Genomic DNA, 15,878 nt, shown 5'->3' on the forward strand with positions numbered 1-15,878 from the left:
GGAGATAGAGGAGAGAGAGAGAGAAAAAACGAGATAGAGAGAAAGAGGGCGAAGAAAGAGAAGAGAGCGAGATAGAGAGAAGAGGCGAGAGAAATAGAAAAAAAGAGCGAGAAGAAGAGAGAGAGAGGGGGGGGCGAGAGAGAGAGCGGAGAGATAATAGAGCAGAGAGAGAGAGAGAGAAGAGAGAGAGAGAGAGAGCGAGCGAGAGAGAAAGAGAGAGGAAGAGGCGAGAAGAGAGCGAGAGAGAGAGAGAGAGAGAGAGAGAGAGAGAAGAGAGAGAGAGAGAGAGAGTGCGAGAGATAGATAGAGAGAGCTAGAGAAAGAAAGAGAGAGAGAGGAGAGAGCGAGAAGAGAGAGAGAAAGAGCGAGAGAGAGCGAGAGAGAGAGCAGAGAGAGAGAGAGAGCTAGAGAAAGAGAGAGAGAGAGAGAGAGAGAGAGAGAGAGAGAGAAGAGAGAGAGAGAGAGAGAAAAGCGCGCGAGAGAGAGAGAGAGAGAAGAAGAGAGAGGAGAGAAGAGAGAGAGAAAGAAGAAGAGAGGAGAGAGAAAGAGAGAGAGAGAGAGAGAGAGAGAGAAGACGAGAGAGAAGAAGAAGAGAAAGAGAGAGAGAGAGAGAAGAGAGAGAGAAGAGAGAGAGAAGAGAGAGAGAGAGATGAGAGAGAGAGAGAGAGAGAGAGAGAGAGAGAAGAGATAGAGGAAGAGAGAAGAGAGAGAGAGAGAGAGAAAGAGAGAGAGAGGAAGAGAGTCGTAAATTTGTGAGAGTTTCAGCCCGTTGCCGCGATGAGAGGTGCATAATTAGTGGTGTTATCCGGAGAGAGCCGGTGCACATAGGCGGCTATTGTTGCAATTAATATCGCGTGCGGCGCGCACATCCTGTCGTTACAGGCTGGTGTGGAAGTATCCTCCACGCCTCTCTCTCTTTCTCGCTCTCACACACTCCTCGCTCTCTCTCTCTCTTTTGAGCGCAACCACCGGCACAAGAAACACAACAATAGCCGGCACAGCAACGATGATTAAATCATATAATTTATCGCACATAGTTGTAGATAGATTACGGCTCATCATTTCCTCTCTACGAATGCATCCACCGGCACGTGCCGACAGCAACGATGATCCAATCATATTCACTAACCATTATGGCGCAATAGTTATACGTCGTTGAGTAGAGTTAGCGCCGAAGGTAGACATTACAGGTATATTAATATCTGATTCAGAGTCACACCTCACTACACCTGCATCAGGGCAGTGCGAGGGTACAGCTTGCAACAATAAACGCTTTCTCAACGGTCACGGGTTGGGGGGAGGGGACTGTGAAAACACCGACCCCCTTATCAATATGCGACAAACGTCGCACGCTCAGCCCCCGCCCACGACCGCCATTAGCGAATATTTAAAGTCACACGTGGCTCGTTTAGCTGACAGGTCTGTTAAATATGGTAATGTCTCAAACAGTAATTTAGTATTCAATCACGAAACTACAATAATGAGACGTGGGCTCATTCTGGAGTATGTACTCGCAATGATCCAGAATAAATTAAAGAATCAATACCACACTCAGCAAGCAGCTAAGGCATATGGCATATACACAGGCATACATTCACTAGTAAGTATGCTAATATAATGCTTTTACTGAATGAAGGTAATCAATTAATTTCAATTACCACAATAAGAATTTTTTTTATAATCACACATGCGTTTCTACTTAGCATAGCAGCATAATTCTTCCCAGCAGATGTATAACGCCGGAACAAAACTCCTTGTTAGTTATCTAACGAACGTCATTAATACCATTAAATTAATCGTTAATTGTAATCGCATGCGCGACATAGTATAAACACTTGTATACAACACATTCACCACGATGTAAACAATACTATAGAGAATTTCGTTAGAGGCAAAAAGAAAAATATAAGAAGAATAAAAATCTCTGAAGTATACTCTTCTGAAAAGTAAAAACTCTTGAAAGATTGTAAACATTCCAGCTGCATCTGACAGACTAATTCACATTATGATGACCCATGAGAAATGTCATTAGATTTTACGTGATTTATAATTACACCAATATAATATCAAGAGCTAATAATACATATCAGGTATTACACACAACACAGGTATTATTAGCACTTGATTATATACGACCCAACAAGGTTAGAGCGTGCTCAACCTACTATGACAAAATACGATGAAGCATTATTTACGACTTTGCGGCACAGGCTATAGTGTCTCGGCGTGTGTGTGTATAGTACATAGTTTTCTCTTGAGTAAGTAATTTTTTAAGCTTAATTTAATTTTTTGTTTAAATTTCTTCTTTCGAGTAATTACTTTTTCAAGTATCGCAATACGTTTCGTAATGTGAATATTGTATCGTGGTACGTTTCGCGATGTGAAGGCTGAATCGTGATACGGATGGTATTGTGAGATATACCTACTATCGGCCCATCCCTACTTATAAGGCTATAGACTATATATATTCCTACTTGGTGTATATAAGGCACCAGACAGGATGCACGAAACTGAAGCGTTGAAACGCTAACCCACGCACATTACACATTTGACACGTTGACCAGACGAGGTTGCACAACACACACACACAGTGTACGTATGCCGGGTCCGAAATTAAGGATTGCAAGCTGCAGTGTTGTTGCCAACAAGGGTCAGTTTACAACTTTACAGGGTTCGACATTAGGGGCAGCAAGCAGCAAATTTGCTGCCAACAAGGTCAGTTGCCGCCTGCTCTCAACGTGGCAATTATTTGCTGCTAAAAATTCCCAAATAAACAATAGTAAAAGCACCAAAGATTCGATCTGGGTGAGTAAAATAATCTACTGCTACCCTTTTCTCTGGCAGCAAGTACTTGCTGTCTGGTAAAAAAGAACATTTTTAACCCTGCATACACACATAGCCATAGCCGAGACAGGCGATATTGGCTGTATCGTGATAGGGATCATAATCGTGAAAGCTGTAACATATCGTGTGATACATGTATATCGTATTGTGAAGTCTGTATCGTGATAGGGATTATATCTGAAGTCTGGATCATGATACGGATCTTATCGTAAAGGCTGTATCGTGATACGTATTATATCGTGAAGGTTGTATCGTGATAGGATGATACCTTGAAGGGCTCTATCGTAATACATGGTTCATACGAGAGGACTGAAATTTTTTCCAAGGACTTTTCAAGGACATTTTATCAGACATTTTATCGGAATTCATACACAGAACAAAACATACTGGATTAATTTAATAACCCCATTCTTAATCACTGCATGTCACCTCTATAACTTACCTGGATCACATTAAATAAACCCTTCTAAACACTGTCACTTCTACAACAAACCTTGATTTACTGACTGTATTTTACTGACTTACTGTAATTTGTGATCATCATTTAACGCAATTTCTATTGAGGTTTGCACATTATTGATGGTACAAAATTTCTTTTTATTACAGGCAAGGTTCTTTCTAAAAATTCAAGCACTTTCAAGCACAAAATCAACATTTACTAAATCTAAGTACTTTTCAAGGACTCCCCTTTCAAATTCAAGGACTTTTCAAGGACTGTGACGAAGCATGTAATACGGATCGTATCGTGAAGGCTGTATCGTAATACGGATCGTATCGTGAAGGCTGTATCGTAATACGGATCGTATGTGAAGGCTGTATCGTAATACGGATCGTAATCGAGAAGGCTGTATCGTAATACGATCGTATCGTGAAGCTGTATCGTGATCGATCGTGAAGAGCTTGTATCGTGATACGGATCGTATCGTGAAGGCTGTATCGTGATACGGATCGTATCGTGAAGGCTGTATCGTGATACGGATCGTATTGTGAAGGAAGTATCGTGTGATACATACCGTATTGTGAAGTCTGTATCGTGATAGGAATCATATCCTGAAGGTTGTATCATGATACAGATCGTATGATCGTGAAAAGCTGAATGGTATTACCTATCGTATCGTGATGGTTGTATCGCGATTCGTATCGTATTGTGATCAAGGCTTGGGTGATAAGCTGTCCTTCAATCAAGGGATATATGATATGGTAGCATTACTTGGGAGTCACATCATTAAGGGGTACGCGATACACTAACCAAGGGATATTATGTAGTAGGGAACCCTTACTTCGAAGGCTGTATTAGGGAGATTGCCATGACTGTCATCGTTAACTTGATATGGAGATTGTCATTGGTAACTTGATAACGAGTGTCATCGTTTAACTGCAGTGTGGGAGACGGTGCGTACTCACCCGCACGACGGGCATCTGCATATTGACGAAGCTGGATGACATGTAGAATGTGCTGCGGCCCCGCCTTTCATCGCACAGCGTCGAAACCATCTACGTCGACCGCTCTCCCGCGTGACACATCACGCGGCGGCGCGCTCGCCGAACGCTTCGGTTCTTATACGAACGCGCTTCTCGCGAAAACTACCAATGTTAAAGGTTCGCAGTCGTCGAATGTTTCGGTTCTTACACGAACACTCTCGGGGGTTTTCTCGTGAAAATGTACCGATATAAAAGGTTCGCTAGTCTGGTTGCGGGTTGTCTGAATTAATCAAAGATGAATCTTGTCTCAATGAGTCTCTTGTCTGAATTCAGGTTGAAAATCGGCTGCGAATCAACAGGTGACACGTTTCCATCTGATCACGTTCTCAGTAAGTCTGGCCTGATGTTTCCCCAATATGCCGCTATCTGAGGACTTCTCCTATCAAACCGCATTTAGCATGTTCGTGCCATGACGAATTCTATATCCTCATCGCACACAGAAAGCTACACCTCAGCTGAGATACAGCACCGAGTGACGTAGAGAATGCAACTTCCTTTTGACAGGCAGACGAGCGAGTGGAACACAAGGCAGGATATGCAACGGACACCCAGTTGTTTCCTATGTGGCTGCCACATCCTACCTAGTTACTGTGAAGCTGTGTGTGCTCATGGTGGTTCATGTCTGTACATGGGAGCTTTTTAAAACATGAAACAGCAAAACAGTGATAATACATACACACACACACACAGACACGCACGTACGCACGCACACACGCACGCACGCACACACACTCACACACACACACACACACACATACACGCACGTGGGCATGGCGTTTCCTGTCCAGATGGTTGGGATGGGAACTTAATTAATTTGAGATTATAAAACATCATATTCATAGCACACATCAGGTGACACACTACGATTAGCCCACAGGAACGATTGCACGATAACCTGAGGGACTGGGTTCTTTCAATTCTCCTCAGTATAGCATACTCCTCATTTGCTTCACCTGGGCTTTATAGTTAACAAATATAAATATATATATATATGTATAATATATATATATATAATATATATATACATATACATATATATTAAGACTAAAATCAAACAGAAACAGTAGGTACTAGATAGCTATAGCAACAATGCTACCATCGGTAATCACTGCTTCGACACATATAATAGTTCTGCTTAGAATGCGGCTAGCAATGAAATACGCTGTTGAAGTTGGACGCTGCTGCCATCTACATGTTAAGTTTTAAAGAAAGGTAAGAAATAACATAGTTGCAAACAAAACTAAGCTTAATTATTACTATGAAGATAGCATAGTATAATATAGAATATAGTACGCAATACAGTAGTGCTTTAATAACTAGTTTCACCCAGTGTGTTACTGTTAGCCATAGACCCGTCTACCCGTCTTTGAACGGCCTATTCTTGGATGAGACAAATGAAATTTGATAGAGACGGCATGAGGGCGGCCAAAATTTTACCCCTGCATGAAAATAAAATCGTCGGTTTTTCCCCTAAGGCGCTTCGCACCCGCAGCATCCTCGCTTCGCTCAGATGGTGAGACTCCCTTTTCCTGGCTAACACCCCTGGTTGCACCCGTACTGTAGAATTGGTTACCTTAACAGGTCCTGGATGTAAGATACAGCATCGTTCGTTCCATCAGTCTCCACCGATGTCTTGCCAACTATGGTGGTTGCATTGTCCGTGAAGCTCTCCCTCATACTCTCATTTCCTGTCAGCTCCATTTTCACCTCCCCCTGTAATCAAAGTTCATATCTGTAGCTCATTATTTATCATTAATGCATAATTAACAGACATTTTTAATGCTAAAACAGTACTTAACGAAACTGCCAATATGTATATAAATCGAGATTTCATAGAAAAAGAGATGCACGCATCGAAAAAAATGCACACACTCATCGATCGCGATACATTCCTGTTATAAGAGATAAAATACACGAAAATTGACGTGAATCCATTCTACTAGTGCAGTGTTTCTTAAACTACTTCAGTGTCATTCACCCTCGAGTCATTATCACAAAATTTCATTCATCCGTGACTAAATTTCCTATATGTTTGGTAAGTTTCATTCACCCTAAAATGATTTCATTCACGCGTTGGGCGAACCATTCACCAGTTTAAGAAGCGCTGTGTAAGCGTTCGCGCCACACACGGTTCGTACGCGTACCATACGCACCTCGCTCGCGACTCTACACCCTCCCTCGAGCGCTCCACGTTTCCATCTGCAACGGCCCGTCTTGCGCGCAGCACGCGCTAGTGACTGCATCTTCGCTGCCGGCCCGCCGGCGTCCGACGCCGCTCTCACGGGAGACGGAGCGCGTGGCGCCATCTGGCGTTTGCGCGTCTCCGCGAGCTTGCGAAGCTCGCAGCGAAGATTCTCCGCGCTGTTCGGTTCGTCCGCCGCCGCCGGCCGCCCGGAACGAGCGGCGGGAACGGCGCCACCTGTTGGAGGCGCGGCGCGACCGTTCCCGCGCGCCGCGGCGAAGGAGGTAGCAGTGCTGCGAGTGTATCGATGCATCCGCTGCTGTCTGTAGACCTGATGCTCTTGCTCACACTTCTTCACGTCGAAGCCGGCGATCGATCGTGCGTCCGGCTTTGCGGATTCACGACAGGCAGGCTGGGCGACGACGGCCGCCACAGGAAGTGAAGCGGACGCGGACCAAAGACGCCGCTGCCGGACATCTGTCGTCCTGCGGTCCGCCACCTGGTGTGGCGCGAGACTCCACGCCGCGCGCGTCTTCTGCCTCCGGCGTGAGTCGTGTGGCGGCAGCGACCTCGGAGGTGACGGAGTCGTGGGGTCGACTCGATGTCGTGCGCCGCCCGCCTCCTCTGCCTCGTCCGTCATCTCGGCTGGCCCTCCCGTCAGAGGTCTCGACTCCTGCGGCGGACTCGGCTTGGCTAGCATCTGCTGGGCCTCGACCGCGAACGCTCTAAGGCCCCGACGATCCACGGTGTACGCAGTCTGCGCTTATTGCGTTTGCCAGCTGCCCGGTCGACGGCCTCTGTGCTCGTGCGCGGAGACTGCCGACTCGAGACTGAGACATGCGCACGAACTCGCGACGTCGTCACCCGTTGGCTGTAGAGGCGTGGCGACTGGCCCGCGAGGATAGGCACTCGCCCCGAGCGCGAGGGCCGAAGCGCGCACCACTCACCCCGCTCACACCGCCCGCGCCCCCCAACGAGCACCGCGCACCGCCCCCGAGCCCCGCCGCCCCGCCTCCCCGTCCCCCCCGGCGGCGTGGCCGATCGTGCGGGCCCGCGCCCACCCCGCACCCCCACGCCCGTCCCGTCTCGACCCCCGCACCACAAAACACACACGTGCGCCAGCGCCCCCCCTCCCCCGACGCGCCACCCCCCCCCACATCGTCGCGTCACGTCCGCCCGGAGCGTTGCCAGGGACGCCGACGAAGCGCCTCTTGTCGTCGGCGGCACCACGCGCCAGAACCGCGGTCTCCGCTTCGCCGGGCACGGTACGAGCGGCGACGAAGCAGGCGCGGCGCTCGCACGGCTCGAAGCAGCGGCCAGGCCTATGCCGGCCGGCATACTTCCATGACGACGCTGCCCGCGGTCGGGGGCGCCGCTCGCGCCGCAGCCGCTGCACGCAGTGTCGCACCGCGCGCAGGCGGTCGTCGGGCCGGCACGCGCCGTCGCTCGTCGCAGGGAGGTCCACCGAGCCGACGTAGGCGACCACGACGCTCAGCGCCACCTCGTGGTCAGAGAGAGCGGCGGAGTCGAGGGGAGGGACGGGATCGCGGAGAGGGGCAAGGTTGCGGAGAGGGGCGAGGTCGCGGGGCAGAGGGAGGTCGCGGGGAGGGACGGGATCGTGGGGCAGAGGGGCGGGATTCTGGGAAGGGAGAGGGTCCCGGGACAGGAGGAGGTCATGGGGAGGTGCGAGGTCGCGGGGGAGAGATCCGCGGTACGACCCAGCGTAGGCGTCAGAGGTGCGGGAGTCCAGGACGCTGGACAGATCGACGGTCGGCAGCGACGAGCACGACGCCACCTGGCGGCCATCGCCGCCCGACGGCGCCCACTCCATCGGCTGCTGCTGCTGCTGCTGATGATGCTGCTGATGATGCTGCTGCTGCTGGTTGTTGCGTTGCTCTAGCAGGAGTTCCACAACGGCTTTATTCGACCTGCACTTGTAGAATCCCTCTACGCTCCTCTCCTGTCTGCTGCCCCCGCCCGCCGGGCTCTCCCTCGCCTCCTCCTCCTCCTCCGCTGCGCCGGAGCCGATCGTCTGCAGGAGGGAGTTCCGCGGGACGAACGGCCGAACGCTTGACGAGTCGCGACGTCCGCGGCTCGAATCTCCGCGCGCCGCCCTCGCCTCTTCTCTCCGTGCCGCGTCGCCGCGAGTCGATCTCGAAGCGTCCTTGCCTCTCCTGGACGCATCGCTGTCCTTGCCTCTCCCGGGCGCGTCACTCTCCTTGCCTCTCCCGAATGCGTGGCCCTCTGCGCCGCGCTGCCTCGTGAAGTCGAAGTGCTTGTAGCGATAACCCTGCGAGTAGTGATGGGAATCGGTTGTAATTTCAAAATCGATCATCAGTTTCACCCGACCGATCGATGATACTCGGTTGAATGTTATTGATCGCAGCCACCAGATATTGAAATATATAATATAATACAGTATTTTTTATAAATACAATATTCTAAAAGCTATGTAACAGTATTATACTTGCATATGTTTGGTGTAGGTTAGAAAAGTAAAGTTCTAAAAAAACACAACTAAAATGAAGTCATTTCATCAATGTTTGCAAATTTAAATTAAAGCCTTTTTTTGGATAATCGATTATTTAATTTCCATAATCGAGCGCTTAGTCGGTTGCTGCGAACGACTGACTTTCGATTGTAATTGATCATCGGGACATCACTAGCAGTAAAGTCAGCTAACCTGTAATGACGGCCCAGTGTGGTTTGTTTTGTGTCCCCTCTTACAGCACGGCCCATGATTAAAATCTTAATCATTCCTGCTCCTAGATCACAGGTGTGGGCACGCCCCCCCCCTCTTGCTCTCTCTTCCCCTTCCTCCTCCCTCCTCTCTCTCTCTCTCTCATCACTACCTGCGAGCCCGCTCGCCTCCCGTGCGCGTCGTCCTCGTTCAGGTTGCGGTCGGCGAGCGGCTGTCTTTCCGATCGCGCGTCCCCACCGCGCGGCGCCGCCGCCCGCTTCCCCCTAGGTCCGTCCTCCACGACCTCTGACCTCTCGGCGACGTGCAGCCGCAGCGCGTTGACGGCGGATCCGACGAGACGCACGACGTCGTCGTGAGAGGCTGCGCTGACGTCGGCGTCGGCGACAGCGAGGATGCGGTCGCCGCGGCGCAGGCCGGCGTCGTCGGCGGCGCCACCTGGCGCGACGTAGCTGAGCGTGCACGGCCCCTCGCCGGCGATCGTGAAGCCGAACCCTGTCACGCCTGCGAGGGAGATGAAGACGTTCGGCAACAACTGCAGATGTACATATATATCATATGTATATGTATGTCAAATTTAGTTGATGTTAGCTTCACAAATTGTATTACAGCACGCACGCAAACGCACACATGTATACATACATACGTGTATATATATAGCCACTCCATATATATATATATATATAAAGATATATATATATATACATATATGTATGTGTATACATGGTCGAAGTCATACAAGGGGCCCGCAGGTCCGATGCACGTATTTTAAGGCTCGGGCCTGACATTTCTAAAACTAAGCAGTCCGACGGGCCCGTAGAAAATCCAACCCCAGCATGCAAACCGTCCCCGGCACGCCAGCGAGGCTGAAAAGTTACGCAGTATCGCCCACTTGTGTCAAGTTGTGCCAAACACCGACCGCAGTCCTGCATGTAACTACACTTTGAAGCATGGCGATTCTAATCATTACCAGCAGTCATCTGCACTAATGAGGGGTCTAATTAACTTATTTCCTGCCACATTTACTTCGAAATCAGCCAGGCTTTTTCTATCATATCTTCGGTAAATAAACACTGAGCTATAGATGATTAGACATGGAGTAAACATGCAGTTTGTGTACATTCTATTGCTGTAGTGCAGGCCAGCCAACAGTTAAGAAAATATTCCAGACTGAGAGAGTGGGGACACCAGAGAGGACAGTGAGAATTCTGACAGCTCATTAGTAGTCACTGAAGATGTTCTTTATATTACTGTAAAGTGTAAATAAACCATTGTACAATTTCAGTCTTTTATTTAAAAGATATACTGCGGTATCGCGGGGAATGATGGCGGGCCTATAATTTGCCTGGCAGGCTATAAAATCCTTACCTACAGGCCATTTTCAAACTAATTTCTACTCCTGGTATGTTATATACATGTCAAATTTAGTTTGATATGTTAAAAATTCATTCATTTTTCCATAATGTATAAGTTTCTACATATTCCAGATATATATTAGATTATATAGAATCTTACACATTATGGAGAAATTACTGAATTTCCAACATATCAAACTAAATTGTAAATTTATAATTAACTAAAATGCGGACAACCTAAAAACCATCATGAATTTTAAACACATACACCCATTACCCAGTTGATATTACAAACTGATACTGTATTACACATAGTACAGGGGTAGAAATTAACTTTTGAACAAGGGAGTCCAACAGACTCCCTGCCTCAAAAAGAGGGAGTCGCGAGTTCAGAAGTTCAAACTAAAGATACAAACTAATAATGCATGTCTTATTTTGAAGATTCATGCGGTTGCACGTCTGCCAAATTTTCTTTGGACATTTGCTGGAAAAATATGGTAATTCCACGACGCCGTGCTCTGGAAAGAACTAGTTAGTATAGCAGAAGTTTCAGGGAGTCACACGACTAACTGCATATATGTCAAATCAGGGAGTACGAGAGTAAATGGGGGAGTATTTGACTCCGGCTCGCGTTATTTCGCACCTGTAGTGTTAGTAGATGTTCATATTCCGTAATTATAAAATGTACTTTTCGTTTCACCCCTCAATATTGAAATGTATACAATTAAATAATAATTGAATATCGGTAAAAGACATGTAGCAAGTCTAAATGAGTTCTAATGTTTGAATACCTCTATTTATGGTTATGTTGCGAATGTTGTGGAAAACTCGCTTTCTCCTTTTGCGGCTTTTGCATCTTCTGTGAAGCTTCGGTGATCGAATACATGTCTATTTCATCTACTTTCAGCATAGACTAGCTAGATAAACAATGATCAAATTATGACAATCAAATCTTTCAAAACTGTCAACACTTATGAAAATCCCATGAATTGTGCTCTCCCACGTCTGACATTGCGCTATTGACTTTTGTGTTTACATTATCATTTAAAGCCTCACAATGTGCATCCAAACGCGAATTTCTACAGTACTAGACTAGCAAATACTCGTGGCATGAATAATCACACTACCTTATGACAAAATAAACTCTAGCTCCTCCAATTTCACTGCGCGTTGTCTTATAAAAGGTATTTTGAAAATACCTCCAATGTTGTTGAAATTCTCCGATGTTGTTGACAGTTTCCCCAATCTCCAAGCAATCCGTGCAGCGGTGGCGCGGTACAGCGGTAGCGGGCGCAGCAAAGATAAAAACATGTGACGTCACAAACCAAGTCGATGTTATGCTTGTTTGAAACAAGTTAGCGTTGGCGTCTGATTACCTGATTTCGGCACCTCTTTCTTGTGGGAACGCGCAGTCAAATGGAGGAACTAGAGTTTATTTTGTCATAAGTAGTGTGAATTATGCATGCACAAGTAGTTGCTAGTCTAGTACTGGAGAAATTTCAGCGTTTGGATGCGCATTGTGAGGCTTTAACAATCCAAACTACAATTTAAAACTTTTGAATGATATGAGCCAATTCTGAATATATTAACAAATGCAATGGACTGTGTGATTTAGCTCTAGAAGTTCTATAGCTCTTCGCTCCCCCACAGGCCGCGGAGCGAAGGGCTATAAGCAGTGTAGCCCCGTTATAATGTGATGTCTATCAAACATCATTGCTTAAAAAACAGGATCACGCTAAATCAAGGTTATATATATGTGGGCTATATAAAAACAAATTAGAACAAATAAGAAATTACAAATTTGTATATTTGAATAGTTAGTGCTGATAGTAGTGTAATTGATAGATTTAAGACATAGCAAAACAAGGACCACAATGTAAATAAGTGTGTTAGTCATGCTTTTTGTATATATCCTTGGTAGTTATCCAATTTTAAGCCAGAATTGTATTGTAAAAGTATGCTATGTATTGTATGTGATGGATAATTGACTAAATAAATAAATAATAAAAAAGAGCAAAAAAGGGGTCCAACGACTCATCGCGTTATATTCGAATTCACATTAAATCGGTGCCCATAAAATCGGTGCTCCACCCACTGTAGTTCTAGAGCTGTGTGATTGGAACAAGTCAAGTCGTATGAGTACATATAAGGTTAGACAGCTTAGGAGGCAAGTCTACATTCTAGCTATAAGTATAAATTTAAAATTTACATAGTTAGTATAGACAATATCTTAGCGAATAGCAGAGCGAATGCCTGTATGCGAATGGAAGAGCGAGGCTGTAACAGTAGGGCTATACATGTATGTAAACTATGGATTACATCAAGACAAGAGCGTATAATTTATAAAGAAGGTTGATTACATACATATACTTCTTGATTGATCGCACGGGGTACCCCCATATCGGGGTACCCCATATAGATGGGGCCCAATATTGGGCAATAATGATGCAAAACGAACAGAGTTTAGGGATATCTAACCGAATGGGGTAACCAAATCGGGCACTGTAAGTCTGTAACACAATCCTAACATTTAACAGTCTAACTGGCTATTAAAATCTGTTGCGTTACTATTACTAAATCATGATTATTGAATATAAAATAACAAACTAAGCCTTGCAAATTATTACTACTACTAGCTCTACCAGCGTAGACACTTCGCTCCCGCTACAGGGGAGCAGGAGGAGCGAGGCGGCTACACCTGACTTGTCCTGTAGTCTGTAGAGCTACACAAAAATAGACTTGGACCGAGAGCGGTTGCTAAACCTTAGATAGGGTACAATAATGTAACCCAAACACAGAATAGAGAGATAGGGGGATTGGGTTGACTAGTTATTGTATCAGGAGTCTATCAAGTATAAGTGTTGATACTCCTGATTGTATCTAAGCTATCTACTGTAACATTATAGCTAAAACCACAGCACTTGACCGGTTTTCCCAATAAATAAAATGATGTTAATAAATACAACATTGTCAGTAGCCTACTACTACAAGTACCAGCAATAGTCTCTAATGTTTGATTTGACCTTAAATAAGCTCTCACTTCAATCAGCCGTTCAAAACAGACGCCCGCTGCAAACCATAAGCCCGCCACGGCTCATTTGCATAGCTACCAAATACAGCCAGTAAGGTAGGCAGTTCCTCACCTACTAGCTCCTTCTACCTAGGAGTTCCTAGGTAGTAGTTCGTACCGTACTGTGTATTTGTGCATGCGACAAATGGCGTGCGGCGCTATGTGTTGCAGGCGGTGTATTTGAACGGTGTTGAAGTGAAGTTTAAGGTCAAATCAACATTAAGACTAATTGCGTACTGCTACGTAGGTAGCTACTGAAAGTTGTATCTTATTACCATCATTTTATTATTGAAACGGTCCAATGTGCCTGTGAGCTAAACCTAAACCTAAATTGCTCCCGAGTCCCCATACCGTACTAGTTACAGAATACGCCTAGGCCCTATCGGATATTTAAAATCATAATTGACAATTATATAATCCCCGAATCAGCAATAAATGATCGATGATATGTAACAATGACATGATGAGGAGGGCAAACGATTTCGAGAGTACAAAGTAAACATTTCAAATTACAAACCATGCGCGCAAAAAGCGGCCATGTTGAATGTTGTCGTTTCCAAGTCCACGTGACTTAGACCTCGTCGCGCGTGATGTAGGCCAGAACTTGTGGCAAACTCGTTGGCAAGCAGATCAAGTCCGCCCGCACCACGCGCTTACGCTACAGCACACACATATCGTACCCCCTCTGTTTACACCTGTGTTTGCAAGCGCAGGTCCCAAGCAAGTGACGGCACGCAACCAGCACAGCAGAGCCACAGATAGAGAGACAGACACAGTGAGGAGTGCTAGAAAAGAAACGTAATAGCTAAGAGGGAGAGAGGCGGCGAGTGAGACGAGAGCGAGCGGAGAGGAGAGAGAGAAGCGCGAGAACGAGAGATGCGCGAGCGAGAGAGAGAGAAGAGAGAGAGACGGAGAGACGAGAGAGAGAGAGAAGAGAGAGCAGAGAGCAGAGAGAGAGAGAGAGAGAGAGAGAGAGGCCGGCGCAAGGAGAGAGAGAGAGAGCGAGCAGAGAGAGAGAGAGAGAGAGAAGAGACGTAGTATATACTGATGTATAGGATGCTACCCTATATTGAAACATTGATGTTACATATTTATTTCTGACTCTATGGTCAATCATTAAGTGCGGCGGCCGTGAGAAGGAGACGAATTGGTACTGCATGCAGGCCCTATGGAGGAAAGTCGTGGGACAATCGGAAGACCTCACAACACGAGGAGAGAACAGTTCGAGCTCAGGTGCGGAGAGAAGAGTTAGTGAGAGAAGTGCGAAGCGGACGTCGTGACCTCACATAGACGTTACAAGAGCGCAAAGCTGAATAATATAATGTCACTAAGGGAGAGAGTGATTGTCATGCAAGTATCAAGTTACGAGCGAGCGAGAGAGAAGAATGGATCCATAAGGTGTAATAAGCAATTGATCATGCTGTAAATAGCAAGACCAAAATATACTCCTGCAGGAGAGAAGATTTAGCCATTGGGATTTTACAGTATTTATTTCTGAACTCAATCGTTAATCATTATGTGTCAGTAGGAGCCTATATGTGTACATGTTCCTTGGAGATGTGGCCCATCGTACACGTTCAACGATGTGCTACGGCAAGCATGAAAATTTACACTTGATAATAATTATGTATATTTTCTCAATTATCATTCGCGTCATGTGTAGAATATAACAATGAAAGTATAGTGATCAGTGTAATTTAGATGGAGCTTCCATGTTGAGGTCGATGGAGCAATCTGGCCAAGGCGATGCTACCAACATATAAGGGCGCCTACTGACGACATAATGGATTCAGCATGAAGTCAGAATAAATATAAGTAGACATCTATGCTTTGCCTCTGAGGAGTTTATTTGTGTGCGGATTGAGCACGCTGAACATTTATACACATGACGCGCAATATCAGATTGAGAAAAATATACACTCACCCTAATTATCAGTGTAAATTTAAATGGAGCACAAATGTTGAGAGGTCGAATGGAGCACATCATTCCCGAAAAGGCGATGTTAACACATATACGAGACGAAGATGAAACATGAGTCAGAAATAAATCACATCTTTTGGAGACACACGGGAGAGGAAGGCACGGCAGAGTTGGGAGTGCCGATGCTAGGTCTAACTAATGACGTCACGGCGCACCCGTCACATTATCAGGCCAGGCGAGGAGCGGCAGCTTGACATTATGGCTAACCACTAATACGTGCAAACTGCACAAGGCTACGTGCACGATGCCGCATAGCGTAACATTAT

At 46.2% G+C, this 15,878-nt stretch overlaps 1 protein-coding gene and 1 long non-coding RNA gene across 2 annotated transcripts in view; both read right to left on the minus strand.

The window, feature by feature from the left end:
* The window catches only part of LOC106813626, a 42,651-nt gene extending 38,313 nt beyond the window's left edge, over window positions 1–4,338 (minus strand). The window contains exon 1 of the mRNA XM_014817811.1: window positions 4,249–4,338. Within this exon, the coding sequence (XP_014673297.1) occupies window positions 4,249–4,338 (90 nt within the window). The remainder of the gene's footprint in view (window positions 1–4,248) is intronic.
* Window positions 4,339–9,633: 5,295 nt separating this feature from the next.
* Window positions 9,634–15,878, minus strand: part of LOC106813627 — a 16,246-nt gene continuing 10,001 nt past the window's right edge. The window contains exon 3 of the long non-coding RNA XR_001394489.1: window positions 9,634–9,710. This is a non-coding gene — a long non-coding RNA (uncharacterized LOC106813627). The remainder of the gene's footprint in view (window positions 9,711–15,878) is intronic.

This window comes from Priapulus caudatus, unplaced genomic scaffold (assembly GCF_000485595.1).
Source record: "Priapulus caudatus unplaced genomic scaffold, Priapulus_caudatus-5.0.1 Scaffold801, whole genome shotgun sequence".
NCBI classification, from domain to species: domain Eukaryota; kingdom Metazoa; phylum Priapulida; class Priapulimorpha; order Priapulimorphida; family Priapulidae; genus Priapulus; species Priapulus caudatus.